General features: G+C 40.8%; 1 protein-coding gene across 2 annotated transcripts in view; it reads left to right on the forward strand.

The window, feature by feature from the left end:
- Nucleotides 1–22,455, forward strand: part of LOC138981427 (uncharacterized) — a 96,449-nt gene extending 73,994 nt beyond the window's left edge. For both annotated transcript variants that reach the window (XM_070354341.1, XM_070354340.1), the window contains 5 exons: nt 728–1,069; nt 7,106–7,283; nt 8,026–8,174; nt 10,378–10,564; nt 19,568–22,455. In XM_070354341.1, coding sequence (XP_070210442.1) covers nt 728–1,069; nt 7,106–7,283; nt 8,026–8,174; nt 10,378–10,564; nt 19,568–19,703 — 992 coding nt within the window. In that variant the 3' untranslated portion in view covers nt 19,704–22,455. The remainder of the gene's footprint in view (nt 1–727; nt 1,070–7,105; nt 7,284–8,025; nt 8,175–10,377; nt 10,565–19,567) is intronic.
- The last annotated feature ends 1,124 nt before the right edge of the window (nt 22,456–23,579 follow it).

Below are 23,579 nucleotides of genomic sequence, written 5' to 3' on the forward strand. Positions count from 1 at the left end.
CCTTATCTTCTCCAGTGTTTTGCGCGTTTATCGCCCTTCCTTCGTGTGGCGTCAATCCATATTCCCGTTACTATTTTTAGAAGGTCACTGTCCACAACGCTCAATCCATATTCCCGTTACTATTTTTAGAATGTCACTGTCCACAACGCTTTCATCCCGGCGAAGCCGGGTATTACTCTTCCTTATCTTCTCAAGTGTTTTGCGCGTTTATCTCCCTTCCTTCGTGTGGCGTCAATCGCGTACGGTGCGCCACCCGGCTTTACTTCTTCCCGGCGAAGCGGGTATTCATCTAGTTCAAAAATATATACTCTAAAAATGTGCTCAGAATTACAGAAAAAAAGGTTAAGTAAGTACTGCGTGAGCACGCTACGCGGAGACGAGCGTGACCCATCTCGGTCTTTGAGTTAGTCGAGACTATCTAAATATAATCTTGGCGATGACTGTTTTTGTGTGTACATCTGTTACTTTGATGCCGACAGCTTGACTAAATGTTTTTATATCGCTTCACGCGACTTGTTTTTTATTTGTCATCAGTAACCGTTGTTGTTGTTGTTGTAGTTGTTGTTGTTAGTATCCGTTGTTGTTGTTGTTGTTAGTATCCGTTGTTGTTGTTGTTGTTGTTGTTGTTGTTGTTGTTGTTGTTGTTGTTGTTGTTGTTGTTGTTGTTGTTGTTGTTGTTGTTGGTAAGAAGCAGCCTGTAAACGACAAGCCTCTGGTTTTGTCGCAGGGCCCGAGTACAGCCTCCAAGGAGGGTCCGATCCCAACGAAGGCCAGGTGTACATGCACTATAACGGTACAACTGCGCCGATGGTGGGGAACATGCCAATCTCGGTGGCCAGCACTCTCTGTCAGAACTTGGGGTATTCGACTGGTATTCGTAACAGCTCGACCTACATTCACGGTAACAATCAGAGCTATTGGATGACCAGCTTTACCTACGACTGTCCCAGTGGCTCGAACCTTTACCGCTGTCTCCAGGGAGAACCGTCGCTGATTCACTGTAAAGACCGCTCAACCCACTGGAGGTGCAGTTCTTCAATTCCATCTGTCTATTGTTACACATCAGCAGGTAAGTCAGAGTTGTCGGTTTTTTTCCCTCTGCCGAATGTTTGCCTTTGTTATACAGGGTGATCCCAAAAATGCCACCCATAAAATTCTAATGTCTGCATCCATTTAACGAACATTCAGTGTACACTAACTTCAGCTAACGCAGAATCAGTTCACAAAGTTCCGCGTTTGTAGGTCAAAGGGTCTGACTTTTGTGCTCTTTCAAAAAAATTTACAAATTCAGGGATCGACTCAACAGTTGGAGTTTTGACATTGAGCAGTAGCCACATTCGCCCAACTTAAACCCTCAATGTTGTTACCTTTGGGATTACCTGGAGGACCTACAGAAACAGCCTTAGACAATCAGTGACTTGAAGACAGCAAATACAGTCAGGATCAGACCATTCCCAATAGAGGAGTGTGTGCATGTCATTGATACTGTTTGCGCAGCACTGGCACTTCAGTGTTTCAAGCCACCCTCCCCCTCCCGTAAACCATATGTTTCTGATCACTGAGCTTCCCGAGCTTTTACATACAGCACACACATACTTCCATTTGAACGCTTACCGCTCGGGAACATCCTAGCTGCTTTCCTTTGAAAGGCCCCCCCCCCCCCCCCCCCCTTTGGGGCCCTCTTGAAAGTGAGAAATGTTTCAAAGAATTTATTTCGTGGAGTTATAACAGAACGTACAACCATGAAAATCGGACGCCTCGTTTTGGCGCTAGACCTAACTTTTAAAATCTAAATAATAAATTGACAGCATGTGAGACAAACATTCTTAAATCACGAAATAGTTCTTTTATCATCAAGACAAGAGCAGAATATTCGAAGTTTTGAAAGTTTGAAAAAAGGGAGCCCGGATGCAGGTCATGCGAGGCCGTGTGAGTTGAATGGTGAGTGTAAATATGCAGGTCTTTTGACTTGATAGCGGGGGGGTAATTATAGCTACCGAAAACCATGCAACTTTCCTCCTTTTTTTTTGAATGCCATTCGACTGATATTTCCGAACATTTGATATTGTTTGTTGCTATGCCTGTGTAGAACGAGTATTGCGCTTAAAAACGTACTGTAGCGACTGGGATAAAATCACATCGCATGAGCTGCATCTTACCATTGCCCAAGCAGACGGATTTTCTGCAATATCACTATTTTCTTTGAAGTCAACCGCCGCCGCTCCCGGCCGGGTCATATCTAAGACTTTAAATTTGGCAATCTTGTGGCTGCTCCGCCTGGCGTCTGGCATTATGGGGTTTGTGCTAGGACTGGTTTGTCCGGTGTCAGAATAATGTGACTGGGTGAGACATGAAGCCTGTGCTGCGACTTCTGTCTTGTGTGTGGCGCACGTTATATGTCAAAGCAGCACCGCCCTGAAATGGCCCTTCGTGGTCGGCTGGGCGTTAAGCAAACAAACAAACAAACAAACCGCCGCCGCTCAGTTTGTTTCACTCGCAGTCGTTTCTCGTTTTAGATTCAGAGGTACACAATAACGTGCTATTGCATATGTAGAGTTGCTTTGAAACCGCAAACGACTCTATATATAGTCATGTATGAATAAAGTTGGTCACACGGGGCCCCGATGGCTCGGGGGCTCTAAGGCTCTAAATAAACTACAAACACTGCTGTGTGGTTAACACTTTCTACCCCACCTATGTTGACCAAGGTTTTTTTTAGCCGAGACCAGATGTGCTACAGCAGGTCACTCAGAATTGTAATAACTGTGTAGTAACTGTGTATCAACACGCTGGAATGCAGGCGTTAGATGGACGTTACAGGAAGCGATTGAAGCTAACAGTCTGAGCAGATATATTCGTACGTGGTCAGATAGAGCCATGTGATCCGTACCTGGGAGACAATGAGTTAACGCGTGCTAAATAGCCATTCAGGTGATGTGTAAGTGGCATTCAATGTCGTTGAACGCCATTGCGAGTGTGTTCCCTTAAATAAGTAAAGCTATCTTAGTGAAAAGTTTTCATCGTTCCGTAAACCTCCTGTGAGGCGGAGTGGGCCTTTAAGTCAATCTGAGTTAGTGTGCATGACTTTCAGTGTTTGCTTGGCTATTCCCCCTTGTTTCTGGTATGTATGTCACATGGTCCTACTGTTATCTTCTCTTCAAAATGTGTTCCAACTAACCAACCGGAATTGTCAAAGGCACAAACGCTTTTCTAAATGGGAATTGCTCTGAACCTAGTTGTAATAGACATATTCGGGTGACAGATGATCTGGGATGTTATTGTATACTTGGACCTTCGGACATTCCAAAGGGTAAAAGGCTGGAAGGTTTAAATCGGGTGAGAGTGGGTACTCCTCAATGTCGAACCTCATACCGATGAGCACCAAAGTCAGACCAGTTGACTTTAAACTTCAAACTTGGTGACGAATCATGCATAAACTGAAAATGTCGTACACCAACTATGAAATAATTCGCTCAACATGTAGAAGTTATTAGCATTTTTATTGGTGTCAATGTTGGGGGTAATCATGTAGAAGGCCTTCGTTCGACCAACATAAACCTTAACATGTCCTTTTAACTATTCTCTCACAAGCAAATGCCATAGTTTTATGAGAAAGGTGACTTTAAGTTTTAACCACATAGTAGTTTGCATTGAAGAACTGAAGAGGAGGCTGTGGGGGGGGGGGGTGTTGAAAGTACTTACTTTAGCCTTTTGAAATAGAGAAATGTTAGTCTAATGTTTTCCAAAACCTTTGATATGCGATGATTAGGTCTTATAAAACAGGGACAGAGTCTCGAACAGGAGATGGGTGCGTCTCAGAATCTCGTCCTCTGTTTGTGACATTATCACCAAAAGTAAAATCTTCCCAGAAAACTTTGATAATACTATTTACACACTTCTCAGGGTGTACCTTTTCAGTTTAAACAAGACAAAATATAACATTGCCTTTAGTTTGCCATATATTGAGCATTATTTGGACCATGTGTGCAAAATCACCCGTGTAACATGGAAACAATAAAAGACAAAAAAACTGCATTTATAAGGCTGAAAACGACTTTTATTCAGTTATTATTGTTGAGTCACAAGCCATTATAGAGTTCAATATGAAATGACTACATGCAAACAACAAAATAATGTTTTTTTCAAAGTTCCATGCATTCGTCAAAATTTCAAAATAAAAATGAAAATTAATTAATAATATCCTGATCAGAACATGTTGATACATGGCATTCATTCAGTCTTATTGACATTTAACCTTCACAATAGCATATATACAAAGATTTGTTGCTCTAAGACAAAATGTTAGAAAGTTATCCCAAAAGAATGCAAAATGGTCACCGATGTAACATGGAAACATCACTTTTGTAACAAAGAAACGGTAAATGCTTGTTCCCACAAACTTTACTAAATGAAGCTGATTTTGCAACCAGATTCTTCTTAGGTAAAATGCCAAACACTAAAACAGGAACAGAAATAAAAAAAAGCTGGACAAAATCAATCAAACTTTGCACAAAAAAAGAGAAAAATTAATGAAAAGTTCATCATCGACGTAACTCGGAAACGAACAACCAGACATGTATTATAAGGTTTGACATGAAGAATGCAAATGTTCAAAAGTGGTTCATTCAATTGTTAAGACAATAAACCAAAGGCATTGGTTACATATAGAACAGTTGCCACTTGCAGTTAATTAATTTATTTCAAAAGAGGTGCAGCAGGGGGCGTCACTTGATGACAAGCGAGAGCTGCAGCCGGGGCTGGATTCTGGGATGCAGCCGGGGCTAGATCTTGAGGTGCGGCAGGAATCGGTACTTGAGCGGGGGGAGGAGCAGCGTGGATTGGTGCTTGAGCAAGGGGTGGCACTCGAGGAGCGGCTGGTTGTTGAGCAATGGGGGGTTGTGAATTTGGGGAAGTTCAGGTCGGAGGACTTGCCTGTCCCAATTTCCTGCCTCACGACCATTCGAGCAAACGCCCACCCCAGACTGGCACGCAGCACAAAAGCATGACAGCAGTCGTGTGCAGAGCACATTAATTTGGCTCCACGCACCTGATGCTGTGCAGAGATCGGGTGCCTTTGAGTGTCTTGACCACTCGACCTCTGTCCCTCTGGATGTCGGTCTGTGGCACCCACAAGAACGACCGAAAGGAGTGGCCGTCGCACTCTCCATCTCCAGGCTGCTTGTTGAGCCTGCTTGTGAAGCAAAAGTCAAAGAGATCACTGAAGAAGGGCGTGGCCCGAAAGTCTTTGGAACTTGGTGTTTACTGTGGGTTTTTTCTAATTAATAAAATAAAAGTATAAGATTTTTTTATCACTTTAAATTCAAAGTCATCTGTGCACAAACATCACTTTCATTAAACAGGTCTCACACAGAATGTAATCTACACCTACAAAATATTAATCGAAAGAAAAACTATTATTAACAAATGTTTAGCCTAATTTTTCACTTCATAGAATATCGTAGCAGCAAAAACTCACCTTTTCTCAAGAACCTTGGGTGTTGATCACTTTCGTAACAAAATCACAGACTTCGGAAACATGCTCGAAATCTTTCTTCGCTGCTGGAAGCTGAACTATTTCTCTCTGTAACTGCGCATGCGTAGTCACCCGCACCTCTAAGGAAGTGACTACGCGCAAAATAGTTCTAATCTTTCTTCAAAACTCTGAACATTCTCTGCAAAACCGTTCACCATCGTAACTGAATTTTGAAGAAGCATGTCATATTGCGCAACTTTCAACTTAGTTTGCAGGTGCAATTTTGAGAAAATAATACTTAAATAACATTTAGCTTAGCGATTTTCTATGCCCTTTCATGTCAAGATCGTGTTGAAGATGAATATGCAAATTCTAAAGTTCAAATTTAGGACTTCCCGCAGTGGGGCACTGCGGTTATGAAATTAAAAGCCCCTCCTGTTTTTGGAACCGCAGGAGCTTTCTAGTTTGCTGTTAGGTAGATTTTTGGTTCCTCTTTCCTGTCATGCTCTCTTTTTCTTCATGAATTCTTTTCTTTTTTCTGCCTTCTTGCTCATTCACCTGTATTTTTTCCAAAAATCTCTTCTCTTGCCGCTTGTCTCGCGATTCATGTATAGTTTAATCTGTTAGTGTTCTGATGTAAGTCCAGCAGTAGATAGGTTAAGCCTATTTTAACATACTGGAAACTGGTAATCTTCCAGTAGGTATTAATTTAGTTTTACTAAAGCCTGCTGGGACACAAGTAATGGGTTAGTGCATTTGTAAACAGGAATCGCTTGACAAGTGGCCCCCTTCATCCCCCCCTTCCTCGTCCTGATATGGCTCTGCGTAGTCGGCTGGACGTTAAGCAACAAATAAACAAACAAACAAACAAACAAACAAAATTTAGGACTTGTTGCTGTTGCACGCGTGTGGAAAACTATGTTACGAAAGTGATGGCAAACTTTCAAGCGATTAATTTCGTTTAAAAAAAACAATTCTGTGGACAAAATAACATTTCAACTGTCAAGTACACTTAAACCAAACACACATAACAAGAATAGCAGTCATTGGACATTCTAAACGATTCTTGTAGTGAGGTGCAAAACTAGTTGATGGTTCATGTCACAGATCACACCTCCATTTTTCACGCATCCAATCATTTTTTTTCGCAAAACAACCTTCATAATAATCATGCAAAATACTCAGTTTTGTTTGTATTATTTCTTTATTCATCTTACTTCTCAAAACTACCAATATCATGATGTAAAATTCAGTATGTTTCAACTGTGGGCTAATTTGATTATGGCACACACAAAAGGTTCAGTTTCTGAGACGCACCCATATACATTCACAGACATGTATGCAGAGAGGTTATCGAGACAACAGAATGGTATGATGAAGGGAGTGCCTTGGAATAAAAGTTCCCCGGTTCTATGCTTGTTGGCTTTTTGGTGAAATCCTATCGTATCACGTGCCGGTAACTTTTCTGTACCTAATACATTTTGTTGTGCCAACACCACCCCCCCCCCCCCCCCCCTATCCCCCTAAAAAAAAAAAACCGTAGTAATTGTTGTGTTAAAAGATTGCAGTTCCTTCCCGTGGTTTTAGTGTTCCTCCTTTATTTTTTAAATCTTCTCTATGGTTTATTCACAGCGCGAGTTCGCACTGGAACACGAGCCACTACCGGAATAGTGCAACTGTACCGGAACGGACAATGGTGGGAAGTATGTCACGGTGACGTCACTCAGTCAGCTGCTGACGTCATCTGCCGTGATATCATGGGGTCGTCCACTGCTGCTGCTATCAGACAGAGCGCATATGAAGCTGAAAGGTTTGCGCCCATTTGCTTGTCTGTCTGTCTGCTCACCTGTTTTTCTTTGTTTGTCTGTCTGTTTGTTTGCTTGTTTGTTTGTTTGTTTAACGTTGGTGCAGTTGTGTACTTACTTACCCCCCGCGGGTTAGGCGGAAGAATTTATCCGATGCTCCCCAGCATGTCGTAAAAGGCGACTAACGGATTCTGTTTCTCTTTTTACCCTTGTTAAGTGTTTCTTGTATAGAATATAGTCAATTTTTGTAAAGATTTTAGTCAAGCAGTATGTAAGAAATGTTAAGTCCTTTGTACTGGAAACTTGCATTCTCCCAGTAAGGTAATACATTGTACTACGTTGCAAGCCCCTGGAGCAAATTTTTGATTAGTGCTTTTGTGAACAAAAAACAATTGACAAGTGGCTCTATCCCATCTCCCCCCTTTCCCCGTCGCGATATAACCTTCGTGGTTGAAAAGGACGTTAAACATCAAATAAAGAAAAAAGAAAGTTGTGTACTTCCCTAAGTAGCTTCATTTATTTCCAACGGATGAATTATTAACCTTTCTTCCGTGACGTTTGACACCAGGCAGACCTTCACATGTGGTCTCTTCAAAGGATAATCCGGTATAAATGAGCCAAGACAAAAATTAAACATTCAACAGAAGAAGTAAACAGTTACATGTACTGGGCTTGTGAATGCAAAGCATGCACATACACATGCAGAAATTACGCTGACAAATACTTTCTTTCCTCTTCTGTTTGAAGTGATACTGTGGTCCGAGCACACGCCAATTGCAACCGTCAAAATACCGACGCCACATCCTATTGCATCAGTGTAGACGTGACGTCACGATGCCCGTCGCTGGACAGACGTCCTGCAGCTGTCGTCTGCTACGACGGCCAGAAACCGAATGGTAAGATGGCTTTGCCCCTCTTTTTTTCTGCCCGTGTATTTTTTCTGTTCGTGTTGTATTTTTTTTTTTTTTTTTTTTTTTTTTTTTTTTTTTTGGTCCCTACACCTGTTCCTTGTTCCGGTATTCTCTCACGCCGCCCCGTCCCTGCATTCGCTGCTCCATCCACATCTGAATTTCGTTCCGCTGCCAGACCTGTCGATTTTACAGACGCTCCAGGGAGGGATGTCGGGTCGCTGCGGTAGGCTACCCTCGGAAGTTGACACTGCACTTCTGCTGAGTCACTTCGACGGTGTTCAGTAGTGGGTCTGTCCCGAGCTAACGGACTCAGCCCACTACCTACTATGCCCCCTACTAACGACATTGACTGCTAAGTCGCGGAGCCAGACTAAGTGAGCGTCCCCTCCAGAGAGCAGACCGCCACCACGTCCCTCCGTCGACCCCCCAGAACGTCACACGTTGAAGACTGACAGCAGAAGTACTATTCAGGGAAGGATGGAACAGGAACAATGAGACCAAGGTCACCATGAGAGCTCCGGGCATGAAGGGCCACAGGAGCAAGGACATTTTATAATTTTGGATGATTAATGAGATGAGGATGATTACAATGATGATGCTATGGATTTCCAACTTGGTTTGAGACTACGTGACAGGGCAGCACTCTACACTTACTGTCATAATATATCCTGGTGTCAACCAGGCCCGAGAACTGCAGCACCTGCGGTGTTGGTCAGGTAAACAGAACCTGAGCACCCTCAAAGTCGCATTCGTTAAGTGAATGACACTCGACTGTGTGATTCCAGCCTTCCCATAGGAACCATAGCACTTCCACTCTGGGTAGGAGCCGACCGTAGCCCGAAAAACCCACATGACCCTGATGGGATTCGAACCCACGACCTCCCGGCCCGCAGCCCGATGCGCTAACCACTGCGCTACGGGGGCCGGTCGTGTTGTATTTTTTAGTTGCTTCTGCTTAATTTTAATGATGTAGCGATCTGGTAATACGAATATAAAGTACTAGAGGAATACCCGGCTTCGCCGGGGTGAATCGCGAGACAGAGACAGACAGCGTGGCGGTTCACCACAATCACCTTTGAAGGCGAAGTCCTGTCAAACGGGATTGAAAATTTTAGAGCTTATTTCTTAGCCCTATATTATCTGCTGTGGCTTCTCAAATGCCAGAACATACAGACAGACAAAAGCCGCTAGACCACATCACAAACAGAACTCTACAATACACAGGTTTTTGCCCACACACACACACACACACACAAACACACACACACACAGAGAAGCCGTATATATATGCATATCTGTATCTATAAATATATAGAGATAGGTGAGAGTGTATTTTTCGCGTGGCTATAAATTGATTCGACCTTTTCACTTTGACAGTAAGAACAACTACAAGGGAAGCGTTGTGGACAGCGCAGTGGACAGCGCAGTGACATTCTAAAAATAGTAATAGTAACTTACAAACGGGAAAGCCACACGAAGGAAGGGAGATAAACGCCAAACACTGGAGAAGATAAGGAAGAGTTACTTATAATGGTGAAATGAACACAAAAACCAAAATCAGTTCAGCGCTGCGCGCTGAGAGCACGTGTTGAAATATCTCATCGATGATATTGTGTCCGGGGTGTAGCTGAATACGGTGTCCAAATTTGAAAAAGATCCAGCGAGAACTTTGGCGTTGTGATGTGGTGTAGCGGCTTTGGTGTGTCGGTATGGGGGCCCGGGTAGCTGAGGTGGAACCAAAATCGGTTCAGCGCTGCGCGCTGAGAGCACGTGTTGAAATATCTCATCGATGAGGTTGTGTCCGGGGTCTCTCTGAATAAGCCCACCAAATTTGAAGCAGATCCATCGAGAACTTTGGCCGTGCATGGCGAATACACAGATACACAGATACACAAACACACACACAGACACACACACAGACACACACACAGACACACAGACACAAGTCGTATATATATATAGAAGATGCGGCAAGTCAAATTGTTGTTGCCCATTTGTTGGGGAGGGGCTACGTAAGAAGGGGAGGGGGAGTGAAAGAAACGAAAAGTGCTCAGCTAATAGAGAACACAGTTTGACAAGCAAGCAACGAATTGTACTGTGAGTTATTTTCATTTAACAACAGCATTTGTGTAAATGCTGGGACTGGAATCATTACACTTTTGCGGTCTGCTCTTACTTGTTTGTACAGGAAATATCACGGATTGGAAGAAGGTGTATTGGTCGTATCCTAAATACCGGGTGATGGTGAAGAGATACGGTGTGTGGGGAACCGTATGCAGTGACACATGGGGATTCGCTGAGGCCAAACTGTTCTGCAAACACTTGGGATACAGCAATGGCTACTCCTATTCAGGACCTCCGCGTGCCTCATATGTGTGAGTATTTTGATAAAAGTATGTGTCGAGCCGAATTCGCGGAATCGGCAACATTGTTGACCATTTCGCGTAATCGGCAAAACGCTGCCCATTACGCGAAACCGTCAGCGTTTTGCTGAAAATGCGTGAAGACTTCTAAAACCTGCCCCTTTTGCGAAATTGTCAGCAACGTTTTGGTTTTAATGTTCTCAAATGCCTTAGATATAATCACACTTAGACAGCTAGATGCTGGAATGGATAGATTCAGCAATAATCGATACGCTATGGCAAATTATGGCAAAAGGTGTAGTTTTTGTGTATTGTTTGAGTTATGCTCGACACAGACCAACACAGACCAAAACAAGTCGCGTAAGGCGAAAATACAATAATTAGTCAAGTAGCTGTCGAACTCACAGAATGAAACTGAACGCAATGCCATTTTTCAGCAAGACCGTATACTCGTAGCATCGTCAGTCCACCGCTCATGGCAAAGGCAGTGAAATTGACAAGAAGAGCGGGGTAGTAGTTGCGCTAAGAAGGATAGCACGCTTTTCTGTACCTCTCTTTGTTTTAACTTTCTGAGCGTGTTTTTAATCCAAACATATCATATCTATATGTTTTTGGAATCAGGAACCGACAAGGAATAAGATGAAAGTGTTTTTAAATTGATTTCGACAATTTAATTTTGATAATAATTTTTATATATTTAATTTTCAGAGCTTGTTTTTAATCCGAATATAACATATTTATATGTTTTTGGAATCAGCAAATGATGGAGAATAAGATAAACGTAAATTTGGATCGTTTTATAAATTTTTATTTTTTTTTTACAATTTTCAGATTTTTAATGACCAAAGTCATTAATTAATTTTTAAGCCACCAAGCTGAAATGCAATACCGAAGTCCGGGCTTCGTCGAAGATTACTTGACCAAAACTTCAACCAATTTGGTTGAAAAATGAGGGCGTGACAGTGCCGCCTCAACTTTCACGAAAAGCCGGATATGACGTCATCAAAGACATTTATCAAAAAAATGAAAAAAACGTTCGGGGATTTCATACCCAGGAACTCTCATGTCAAATTTCATAAAGATCTGTCCAGTAGTTTAGTCTGAATCGCTCAACACACACACACAGACACACACACACACACACGCACGCACATACACCACGACCCTCGTTTCGATTCCCCCTCGATGTTAAAATATTTAGTCAAAACTTGACTAAATATAACAAAACATAAAAGGGAGGTAATGCAATGTTAATTCAATGTTCTGGTGACACAAAAAGACTTAGTAACAGACTGACTGCCGCTTTTGCGAAATGGGCAAGTTTAAAACACTGTCGATTTCGCGTAATGGGCAGCGATTTGCCGATTACGCGAAATGGGAACAAATTTGAACGATTCTGCGAATTCGGCACGACATAAGTGTAGTTTTTATATTTAGTCAATTTTTGACTAAATATTTTAACATCGAGGGGGAATCGAAACGAGGGTCGTGGTGTATGTGCGTGCGTGTGTGTGTGTGTGTGTGCGTGTGTGTGTGTGTGTCTGTGTGTGTGTGTAGAGCGATTCAGACTAAACTACTGGACCGATCTTTATGAAATTTGACATGAGAGTTCCTGGGTATGAAATCCCCGAACGTTTTTTTCATTTTTTTGATAAATGTCTTTGATGACGTCATATCCGGCTTTTCGTGAAAGTTGAGGCGGCACTGTCACGCCCTCATTTTTCAACCAAATTGGTTGAAATTTTGGTCAAGTAATCTCCGACGAAGCCCGGACTTCGGTATTGCATTTCAGCTTGGTGGCTTAAAAATTAATTAATGACTTTGGTCATTAAAAATCTGAAAATTGTAAAAAAAAAAATTTTTTTATAAAACGATCCAAATTTACGTTCATCTTATTCTTCATCATTTTCTGATTCCAAAAACATATAAATATGTTATATTTGGATTAAAAACAAGCTCTGAAAATTAAAAATATAAAAATTATGATCAAAATTAAATTTTCGAAATCAATTTAAAAACACTTTCATCTTATTCCTTGTCGGTTCCTGATTCCAAAAACATATAGATATGATATGTTTGGATTGGAAACACGCTCAGAAAGTTAAAACGAAGAGAGGTACAGAAAAGCGTGCTATCCTTCTCAGCGCAAGTACTACCCCGCTCTTCTTGTCAATTTCACTGCCTTTGCCATGAGCGGTGGACTGACGATGCTACGAGTATACGGTCTTGCTGCGTTGCATTGCGTTCAGTTTCATTCTGTGAGTTCGACAGCTACTTGACTAAATGTTGTATTTTCGCCTTACGCGACTTGTTTTTATATTTAGTCAAGTTTTGACTAAATATTTTAACGTAGAGGGGGGAATCGAGACGAGCACAGGCACTCGTCACGAGGTGGGCGTGGCCTATGGCTGTCACTTGTGATGGACGGGGGGTCTTTTCTTATGGTTTATACAAGGTATGATACTGAGTCTCTCGACCTCGTCGGCAAACTTCGCATTCCTGCTATACACAGCTTAGCAAAGCAAAACAACGGCTATGATAAAATCAAGTATACATTAAACTATCAGGCAGCTACAGATTTATACCAATTAGACGTTGCTACGGCTGTTATTTTTCAAAACGGCACGGATTTTGGCACACAAAAACCCACGTTGTTCTAGACCGAACGGAAGTTACGTATGACTTACTTCCCCTTATAATCAAACCAAGACAACAAACTGTGCCTTCATTGGCTGAAGGAAAAATATTGCGCGAAATCTGACGTGTAGATTTGAGAAAACATAAGAAGTAGAGGTTACATGCCGAGTCTCAGTGATTATCAAAAATAATGGTCGAAGTTAGCGGATCATGAAAAATGCGAGCTTCAGCGAGCTTTTTCATGACCGCGAACTGAGACCATTATTTTTGATAATCACTGAGACGAGGTATGTAACCTCTTTATCCCTCCTTTCTTCAGTTATTCAAAGAAAAGAGGAGTTTTTGTGCGAAAGTTTGATCGAATCATATTCACCCAACCAGTCTACCTGCGCAGGCGATCGATTAATGCGCGGTTGTATAGTTCCGTGCAAATCATTCAATTTTGTTAACACTTCTTGTCAGTTTCCATGTTTTGAACTAAAATCAAGTACACAGTTATGTTGTCATTCTGCTGTGGCGGTAAAGGCAGATAGTGTGTGTTCTGTTCATGTTTTGGTATCGCTCAGGAAATGTTCTTTCTTCGAATGTGACTAGCAGACGAAGTTTTACACCCGTGTTCCAACGTTAAAAACTGTATGAAGTTTAGTTTTCTGGGGCAAAATAGTGTATGAAACCGCTGCATGTTCTTTACGTTGATTAAATGTTTGCAATTGATTGCGTGTGATCTGTTTATAAAATGAAATATTGTTGAAAACTGACCGTCGGATTGCAGTCTTGTCGGTGCAGCCGAAATCTGGAAGGGGAACTACTCGTGTCGCTAGACAAAGTATGAGAGTTACTTTTCCTTGGAATCTTGCTTGCGATAAACGATTGTGCACGGCAGATCTGAATTCAGAAAACAACCAAACTCATGGATTTTATATGGAGATTCATGTGTTCAAGTGTGTAGTTGCTGGTTTAAATACGGTACGGTTGTATTGTTTGCTCCAGAAATGTATATTTTGTACATTAGAGTGTTCTGAACTTTTGAGTCGCAAAAAGTAGATCCACAATGTGTACAGTCTCTACCCATGAGCTATCGAGGATTCAGGCCCGTTGTTGGGTAAGTGATTTTGGTTGTTGGGTAAGTTACCGAAAAATAACTAGCCCTACAAGTTTACAGAGAGAAAGAAGCAGAGGGGGGGATAAGATTGGTTATACGTGTACTAACGTTGCAATCTTGAATGAAATAGTAAGATTGTTTTTGTTGCTCAAGACTGTTATTTTTATGGAGCTTTTCTCAATGTCTGTCCAAAATTGCGCTCCATAAGAGAGGAAAGAGAGACATTTTGTTTCCCATCCACATCAGTTACGGGTTGGTTGTTGATGTAGAACGATAGCAAAGGAGGTCAGATAATGCACACAGCACGAGACGCTTGCAGAGAAGATATACAATCAGGTTTCTTGCATGCTTACAGTGTGATCTTTCTTGCTATTTTTCATCAATGAACATAATGCCACAGCAAAGCATATTTAACCCAATTGTACTTTGTGGTTTATGTTGAGAGTGAAGTTAGGATTTATCTTTTCAAGAAGTAGACTCTGCAGTCGTTCAGGCTATCCAAATAATCTAATTTGCAGGCTTAGATTCCCAGTTAGCTAAAGAGCACGAAGTGCAGTGACATCTGTGTACAGTACAGAGTAGGGCAACCGAGCTTGACCCATCTGTGCAATTATAACTTTATATAAGTTGATCAAAATGCTAATTGAATTGATTGAAAATTAAGCAGATAATACCCTCCTGCTGCATATTTTATGCACACATTTTTTTCAACAAAGTAACTTATTGTTTACAGGTTCTAGTGTTCATCACAAGACATATTCTTATTTATATGTTTATTTTCAGAAGCCATATACTCAGGATTATTCCACATCTCATACCTGCATGTGCATACTTCCAAACCATTGAAGAAATCACACATGAGTAATTATATCATGATCCTTCATATAATTATATTTATTTCAAATTAAATCTTTCATTAAACACCTCCATATGTTACTAATTCATACCAATGTACAACAGTACAATTTAGCAACAACAATATAGAGAAAGACACACTTAACTAATAATCTGCATTCAAAATTATTACAACACTTCTTTCGACACACACACAAACACATATACTGTTTGGAATCCTACTGCTAAAGTTGAACTGACGAACACATTTAACAGCAACATGCAAGCATTCATTCTTGTATTCAAGAAACATGCAAGTATACACTCTTCTTTCGTCTTTCAATAGACATTTTCCGAAAAAGACTGTGTTTGAGTGTTTATGGTGTAGTTTTATTTCTGGATGGTGAGCCGAGATAAAAAATAAAATAAAATAAAAAAAACCACACACATGTTGATCGTATAATAGTGAACAATAATCACAAAGTGCATATTTTGTCAAAGTGTTGGTGTCGGAAATAAGCACGAGGGAGCCCACATTAACTGCCAGCATGATAGTTTGACTGTTGATTGAAAAAGTTAACACATGATGTACTCATTAGCTTGGATGTGCAGGTTTTGGAAAGAACAGTGCGTCATATTTACTTGCAGAAAATTTGTATCGGGACTGTGAGGCTTTTCATCACTTGCCTGAACATTATTATCCCTTGGCATAATTAAGGTTCCTAAAGGTCGGCGGTCAATAAAACCCTGAGTAGATTTGTTTCCAAACATCGTCAACTGTAGTGTTGCTCCTGGGCCTAAGCTTTTTTTCTCTCACTGGTCCACACTTTTATTTTCTGATTTGAAGCACTGTTGTGACCACTGGCTAGTCAGCATGCTGTCCGGTACATTTTGACATGTTGGATGCCCTCTGATTGAAAAAATATTGTGATAAATCTTGAAAAAGTTGGCCGCTAAGGTAAATCCACTTCCTCTCCACTGTATAGTTCTTGTCCATCAGACTGTTACTGAAACAAACAGTTCAGAATATCATTAGTGCGTATAGTCCTTAAGCCAAAACACTGCAGCTTTTTTCTTTCACCTCTCCATCTACTTATTTGTTTTGCTTTTGTACGTAGTACACTCACTCTCTTATCACACAGAGTTTCTCAAATAAAAAAAGAAACAAAACTAAAAACAGAGGAAACAAGCAAACAAACACCACCACAACCAAGAAGAAGAACAACCTAGCTGAAGACAAGCTGTTTTGCATAACGCAAACATGTGCATAACTCAAAATGGTAATTAGACAGGTAATCAATCATGTCTAAAAGTCAATTCCTAGAAGTGTGTAAATAGTCAAAGCTCTAACTAAAAAATTAAAACAAAAATGTATCACTAGAAAACACACACACACACACACACACACACACACACACACACACACACACACACACACACACACAGATGATCTTGTATTTTCTGATAACATGTCCTAATTAAACCATTGAAGAATAGGTGTCTGAACTTACTCAGAGATGAAGAGTTGACCTGTTGTTATTCCTCAAGAGATTAGTTCTGCTCATGCATGTCGCCTCGGGTTTTCCGTGTTCGGCCTGCATGCAGTTCCCCAAGCATCCGCTGTGTAAACGGATGTCTCTTTGTCACGTCTGTAGCTCCACTGGATATGAGGCTTCTTGTAAAGTTCTGCAATTTGCTGTTCCAGCACTATCAGTCATCAATGTAGAATACTCCACCTGCAAAAGTGCCAATACCCCTAATATGTGTCAAATAACTTCTGATTCATAATGTAGATCTACACCCGATAGCCGAAGTTGTGACTGGACAACTGGTGTGTAAACCTGATGAAATATAATCTGTATTTGGTATCACTCGGGAATTGCTGCTTCCATATTCAGCTATGAATCTTCAAATTACAATTTGAAACTGATTTACCCCTCCCCTTCGCTTCCAAAAATCACATCAATCTGAGAGAGGAAACATAAAATCCCCTAACTTGTCATTTGCTTCTGGTCGTTAGATCTAAATGCAATTACAGTATTACAACTGAACTAGGTGCACAGACTGAGTTTGAGATCTACTTGAATGAGTGAGCTGCCATACCCACGCTACCCAATAATCTCTCTCTCTCTCTCTCTCTCTCTCTCTCTCTCTCTCTCTCTCTCTCTCTCTCTCTCTCTCTCTCTCTCTCTCAAATAACCTGCTGAAGGGTTGGGGATACATGTGTTGGGGATTATCTATTCGAAAATTCGCTCACCTTCAAATGTGGACTCCGTTGCGTCTTCAGCAGAACATGGTCAAAACCATGGGTCATATGTTTCGTGACGTTCAACAGCAGGCTTTGAATGAGTTCATCGGCAGTAAACAAACAATTCTCTCATCTCTGCTCGTGGTTGAAACACAACCACAATCCCTGACAAAACAGACTTTCCAGTTTTCGAAAACTATCCGAAGACTTGATGCACTGGTCACACTGGCCGAATCAGCTATATATTTTCTCTGGTGAATCCATGGTTTCCAACTCCATCACAAGGATGAGACAAGTCACAATCTAAATTTATGTTTGCATCCCATTATCTGGAAGTTGCAAGAAGAATCAAGGAATAGGAAAGTTGGCGGTGAACAGACAGATCCGGACTGACGAACGCCGCTGACAACTTTTTAATTATGTCTGGTCACGGGGTCACATGCGCAGGAAACATGCGCAACCTGTCTGTCGTCTGCTGCAATCTCGGTTTCTGATAACTTCTACTACTTCCGTTCGGTCTAGAGCAACGAAGAGAGTTTTACCTTGTAATAGTAGTAGTCCTGAGAGCGCACAGGCCCCGTCTACTTTGATCCCGACCCGATCGTGACGAGTGCCTGTGGAGACGAGGGTCGTGGTGTATGTGTGTGTGTGTGTGTGTGTGTGTGTGTGTGTCTGTCTGTCTGTCTGTGTGTGTGTGTAGAGCGATTCAGACTAAACTACTGGACAGATCTTTATGAAATTTGACATGAGAGTTCCTGGGTATGAAATCCCCATACGTTTTTTTCATTTTTTCAATAAATGTCTTTGATGACGTCATATCCGGCTTTTCGTGAAAGTTGAGGCGGCACTGTCACGTTCTCATTTTTCAACCAAATTGGTTGAAATTTTGGTCAAGTAATCTTCGACGAAGGCCGGGGTTTGGTATTGCATTTCAGCTTGGTGGCTTAAAAACTAATGAGTGAGTTTGGTCATTAAAAATCTGAAAATTGTAAAAAAATTATTTGTTTTATAAAACGATCCAAATTTACGTACATCTTATTCTTTATCATTTTCTGATTCCAAAAATATATAAATATGTTATATTTGGATTAAAAACAAGCTCTGAAATTAAAAATATAAAAATTATTATCAAAATTAAATTGTCCAAATCAATTTAAAAACACCTTCATCTTATTCCTTGTCGGTTCCTGATTCCAAAAACATATAGATATGATATGTTTGGATTAAAAACACGCTCAGAAAGTTAAAACGAAGAGAGGTACAGAAAAGCGTGCTATCCTTCTCAGCGCAAGTACTACCCCGCTCTTCTTGTCAATTTCACTGCCTTTGCCGTGCGCGGTGGACTGACGATGCTACGAGTATACGGTCTTGCTGCGTTGCATTGCGTTCAGTTTCATTCTGTGAGTTCGACAGCTACTTGACTAAATATTGTATTTTCGCCTTACGCGACTTGTTTTATTGTGTACTGACATTAGAGACAATTTAACCCACAGTTTTTTCCTTTTGGTGTATTGCGGGAGGACGCAGATATAAAATATGCTGACCTTACTACAAGGATGTAAAAGTAAGAGAGGAAGATACCCACAGGGCGGGGTTGAAACAAAAAGAGCGCAACTGTAAACACAGATGCCATCACAAGTATTCAATCAAGAAATAAAGTGCAAATGTGTTTGAAACCTTCAGTTCAGCCAAGCCCCCGAATTCCAGTAATCAAACAAAACACATCAGCCGAATAAACTATATTGGTTGGTAATTGTAATTTTCAATGTTCTTCTCAAGGTGCTGTGTGTGTGTGTGTGTGTGTGTGTGTGTGTGTGTGTGTGTGTGTGTGTGTGTGTGTGTGTGTGTGTGTGTATGTGTGTGTGTGTGTGTGTGTGTGTGTGTGTGTGTGTGTGTGTGTGTGTTTGTTTCCTTTTCAAACTTTACTTTTTTGTTGGTTGAGCGTCGGGCAGGTTTTTTGCGGTTGGCTGGTTGGGTGGGTTGGGTACTGAGTCGGTTGTCTAGTTGCTTGCTGCCGTATTACTGTTGCTGTGCTTCTTTCCTTACTTGATTGGTTGGTTGAATGGTTTGATTCTTGGGGGTAGCATGGCATACAGTCAATGTTCTGATTAACAAAATGCTGCTCAAACGATGTGATTGGTCGATGTCGCGTCAGTGTGCTAGATGTCAACAGTGTGTCGTTTATTGTGTGCAGGCCGATGTGGGCACTGTCGGTGGATTGCACCTATAATGACCTCACGATCGGAGACTGTGACGTCAAACTGATTGACGTCATCAACGGTACAGAAACCTGCAGTTCTACTCGAGACGCTGTTGTCCGCTGTTCTTAAAATTGCTGCCCAACACTAAGGGAAAGGATGCTCATCGATCGCGTGTAAACCATCATGGAGGGGAAAGGTTCTCAATACGGACCGGCTGCTAATATGCACAACTTCCTGTTCTCAGAAAATGACGATGCAACAGCGCTAAAAATCAATTAAATTCGTTACAGATACGCTTGCTTGATATCATGCACATGTCAAAATGGCCAGGGATGCAAAACCGTAAAGCTACCTAGCTGTATCACCTTTTTACACTTCTGACAACGTTAATTCTAAATGTGACGCTTTAAACGAATTAGTTTCTGCCCACAGACAGGGCAACAACATAACAAAAGCTGCATTAGACAGCTAAGACTGTATTTGTTTTAGAGCAAACATTAAAAAAAATAGCAAAATCTCAAAATAAATGTGTGTGTTCCTAATATAGACCACCTTCAACAAGTAGAAAACAAGTCGCGTAAGGCGAAATTACTACATTTAGTCAAGCTGTGGAACTCACAGAATGAAATTGAACGTAGTCCGCCGCTAGTGCAAAAGGCAGTGAAAGTGACGAGCCTGTTTGGCGCGGTAGCGGTTGCGCTGTGCTTCATAGCACGCTTTACTGTACCTCTCTTCGTTTTAACTTTCTGAGCGTGTTTTTAATCCAAACATATCATATCTATATGTTTTTGGAATCAGGAACCGACAAGGAATAAGATGAAAGTGTTTTTAAATTGATTTCGAAAATTTAATTTTGATCATAATTTTTAATTTTTTTAATTTTCAGAGCTTGTTTTTAATCCAAATATAACATATTTATATGTTTTTGGAATCAGAAAATGATGAAGAATAAGATGAACGTAAATTTGGATCGTTTAATAAAAAATTTGTTTTTTTACAATTTTCAGATTTTTAATGACCAAAGTCATAAATCAATTTTGAAGCGACCAAGCTGAAATGCAATACCGAAGTCCGGCCTTTGTCGAAGATTGCTTGGCCAAAATTTCAATCAATTTCATTGAAAAATGAGGGTGTGACAGTGCCGCCTCAACTTGTACAAAAAGCCGGATATGACGTCATCAAATACATTTATCAAAAATACGAAAAACGTCCGGGGATATCATACCCAGGAACTTTCATGTCAAATTTCATAAAGATCGGTCCAGTAGTTTACTCTGAATCGCTCTACACACACACGCGCGCGCACACACACACACACACACACACACACACACACACACACACACACATACACCACGACCCTCGTCTCGATTCCCCCTCTATGTTAAAACATTTAGTCAAAACTTGACTAAATGTAAAAACCAAAAGACTGGTCTCAGTCCTCAATGAGGACGCTTTTTGCGATTAACCAAAATGAAGTGTGCAAGCTTTCTAAACAAATCTATCAAGCAGTCTTTTATGTGTGCTCGTTGCTAATTTCCCTTATTTTCTTTCTTTTTTCCCTTTTTTTGTTATAAGATAATTCATATTTGATTTAGTCTAACACTAATACTGAGCTGTGTCGTGTTATTTTGAAGTAGAGTTGGCTTTTTACAGTGATTCCTCAGTGATAGCCTCGCCTAGGCGCCCACTATGGACCAGTTGTCAATTTGCTTGTTTTCAATTTTTGCTGAATGCCTTGAATTAAAAGCTGATTTGTTCTCATTTAGCCTTACGGTTCACCGAACAAAGAACAACCACCAAAGCAGAAAATGAACCTTGTTTGCGATTAAACAAGCTAAATGTCAGCATGGGACAAAAAGTGATCCATATACCGAGCCCTTCCCTTATATCAACAGAGATGTTTCAGGCTTTTTATGTGGAATAAGCACGCCATTCCACTGACTCGACTGTGTCAGATACAGAAGGCCTACAGTCTTGATAATCTCTATGCAAAACAATCATTGAAGAGTTAAACTTAATATGTCATAACAGCATCAATTTTCGGAATTAATTCAGCAAGACATTATTACTCTGCACATGAACAGGCAGGCTCTTTATTTTCTATAATTATGTGTCTAAGAATCAAAAAACAAGAAAGGTAGGTTGTTGGAACGTTTGTTATTGACAAAACCATACATTCACAAATATATCGACCCAACGGTCTTTTAAGTACACAGACAAACAATTAATAATCTTTGATTTCTATAATCATGTGTCTAAGAGGAGGGATGTTTTTATCCAATGTAAAAACAGATTTAAGCGGCGGAAGTCTGCGTTTTAGTTTAGACAGTCAGGCAGTTCTTTTTCTAAGGATCTGTGTATATCGCATAGTTTTTCCACCCGTGTAACTTTATGGTGTGGAGATTTTCCTGGTGTGGTTTGGATGCTGAATAGCGCAGATTTATTCAAATGATTTGCCATAAACTCGTTTACTTTATTCCTTACTTTGGTATTTAAATCATAATCATTTTTGCTTACTTAATATTCATTGTTTTTACTCGTTGGTCTGTACAATCTGTCTGTCTGTCTGTCTGTCTGTCTGTCTGTCTGTCTGTCTGTCTGTCTGTCTGTCTGTCTGTCTGTCTGTCTGTTTGTCTGTGTCAGTTTGTTTCGTTGTCCTTTCTATATACATTGCTTTGTGTGTTCTTCATGTAAACGTTTGTTTTTAGGTTTTTGATTGTGTGAGTGTGTGTGTTTTTCTTTCTTTATTAAACTCTTTGTTGTGAAATATCATTTTTAATCAGAAACATTTTTTAACTATGCTGTGATGTATTTCTAAAATAAACAAACAAACAAAAAGTGGCTTTTATCGGGGTCTCCTTGAACTTGACTAAACTTATGCCGTCATTGCGTTCATATTGCAAAGAGTACTTCCCTCTGGTGTGTGTGTGTGTGTGTGGGGGGGGGGGGGATATAGCTCAGTTGGTAGCGCGCTGGATTTGTATTCAGTTGGCCGCTGTCAGCGTGAGTTCGATCCCAGGTTCGGCGGAAATTTATTTCACAGAGTCAACTTTGTGTGCAGACTCTCTTCGGTGTCCGAACCCTCCCCCCGTGTACACTACATTGGGTGTGCACGTTAAAGATCCCACGATTGACAAAAGGGTCTTTCCTGGCAAAATTGCTTAGGCACAGTTAATAATTGTCTACCTATACCCGTGTGACTTGGAATAATAGGCCGTGAAAGGTAAATATGCGCCGAAATGGCTGCAATCTACTGGCCGTATAAAATTTCATCTCACACGGCATCACTGCAGAGCGCCTAGAACAGTACCCACGGAATATGCGCGATATAAGACTCATTGATTGATTGATTGATTGTGTGTGTGTGTGATCCTGTGTGTTTGTGTGTCTGTGTTTGTATCTGTGTGTGCATCCGGGATTTTCTTTGTGGTTAATTTAATAGAACATTTCGGGAAATGTAAAAACCAATGCTGTTTGTTTGTTTTGTTTATTATTTTATTTGTTTATCTTTTATTTTCTAGAATTTGAAATATGTTCTGAGAAATTGAAAGACTCTTCACCAAGTGTCAATCATCAGACCTTCTGTAACTCCAGCGAGCTCTTTGTCTCTCTCAGAAAGTATTGATTTTAAGAATCATATCAGGCAATAATGGTTTGAACGCAGATTTGGCTGGTAGTCTGTGAACTTTTGCAATGAAATACAAAAAAAATTCGGTAATTTTGTTCATGACATCGTTTACGCTCGATATCCGAAAACAATTTTCCCTTCACGTTTTAACATACTGCCATTCTCATATCAACGGTTATCCGCACCATCAGGAATCTGTCAAAACTTTTACCATGGGACAAGACCCCACCCCACCCCCCCCCCCCCCCCCTCCTTGGACACATACTTTGCTAACTCCTTCTTCGTCTGCGTTCGATTAATTGTACGGCCATGTAATCGGAAAAGCGTAGACAACCGATTTTCTACCTGCGCCAAATTGGCTGCTGTCTTCCGTC

The sequence above is a fragment of the Littorina saxatilis genome, linkage group LG12 (assembly GCF_037325665.1).
Source record: "Littorina saxatilis isolate snail1 linkage group LG12, US_GU_Lsax_2.0, whole genome shotgun sequence".
Classification (NCBI taxonomy): Eukaryota; Metazoa; Mollusca; class Gastropoda; order Littorinimorpha; family Littorinidae; genus Littorina; species Littorina saxatilis.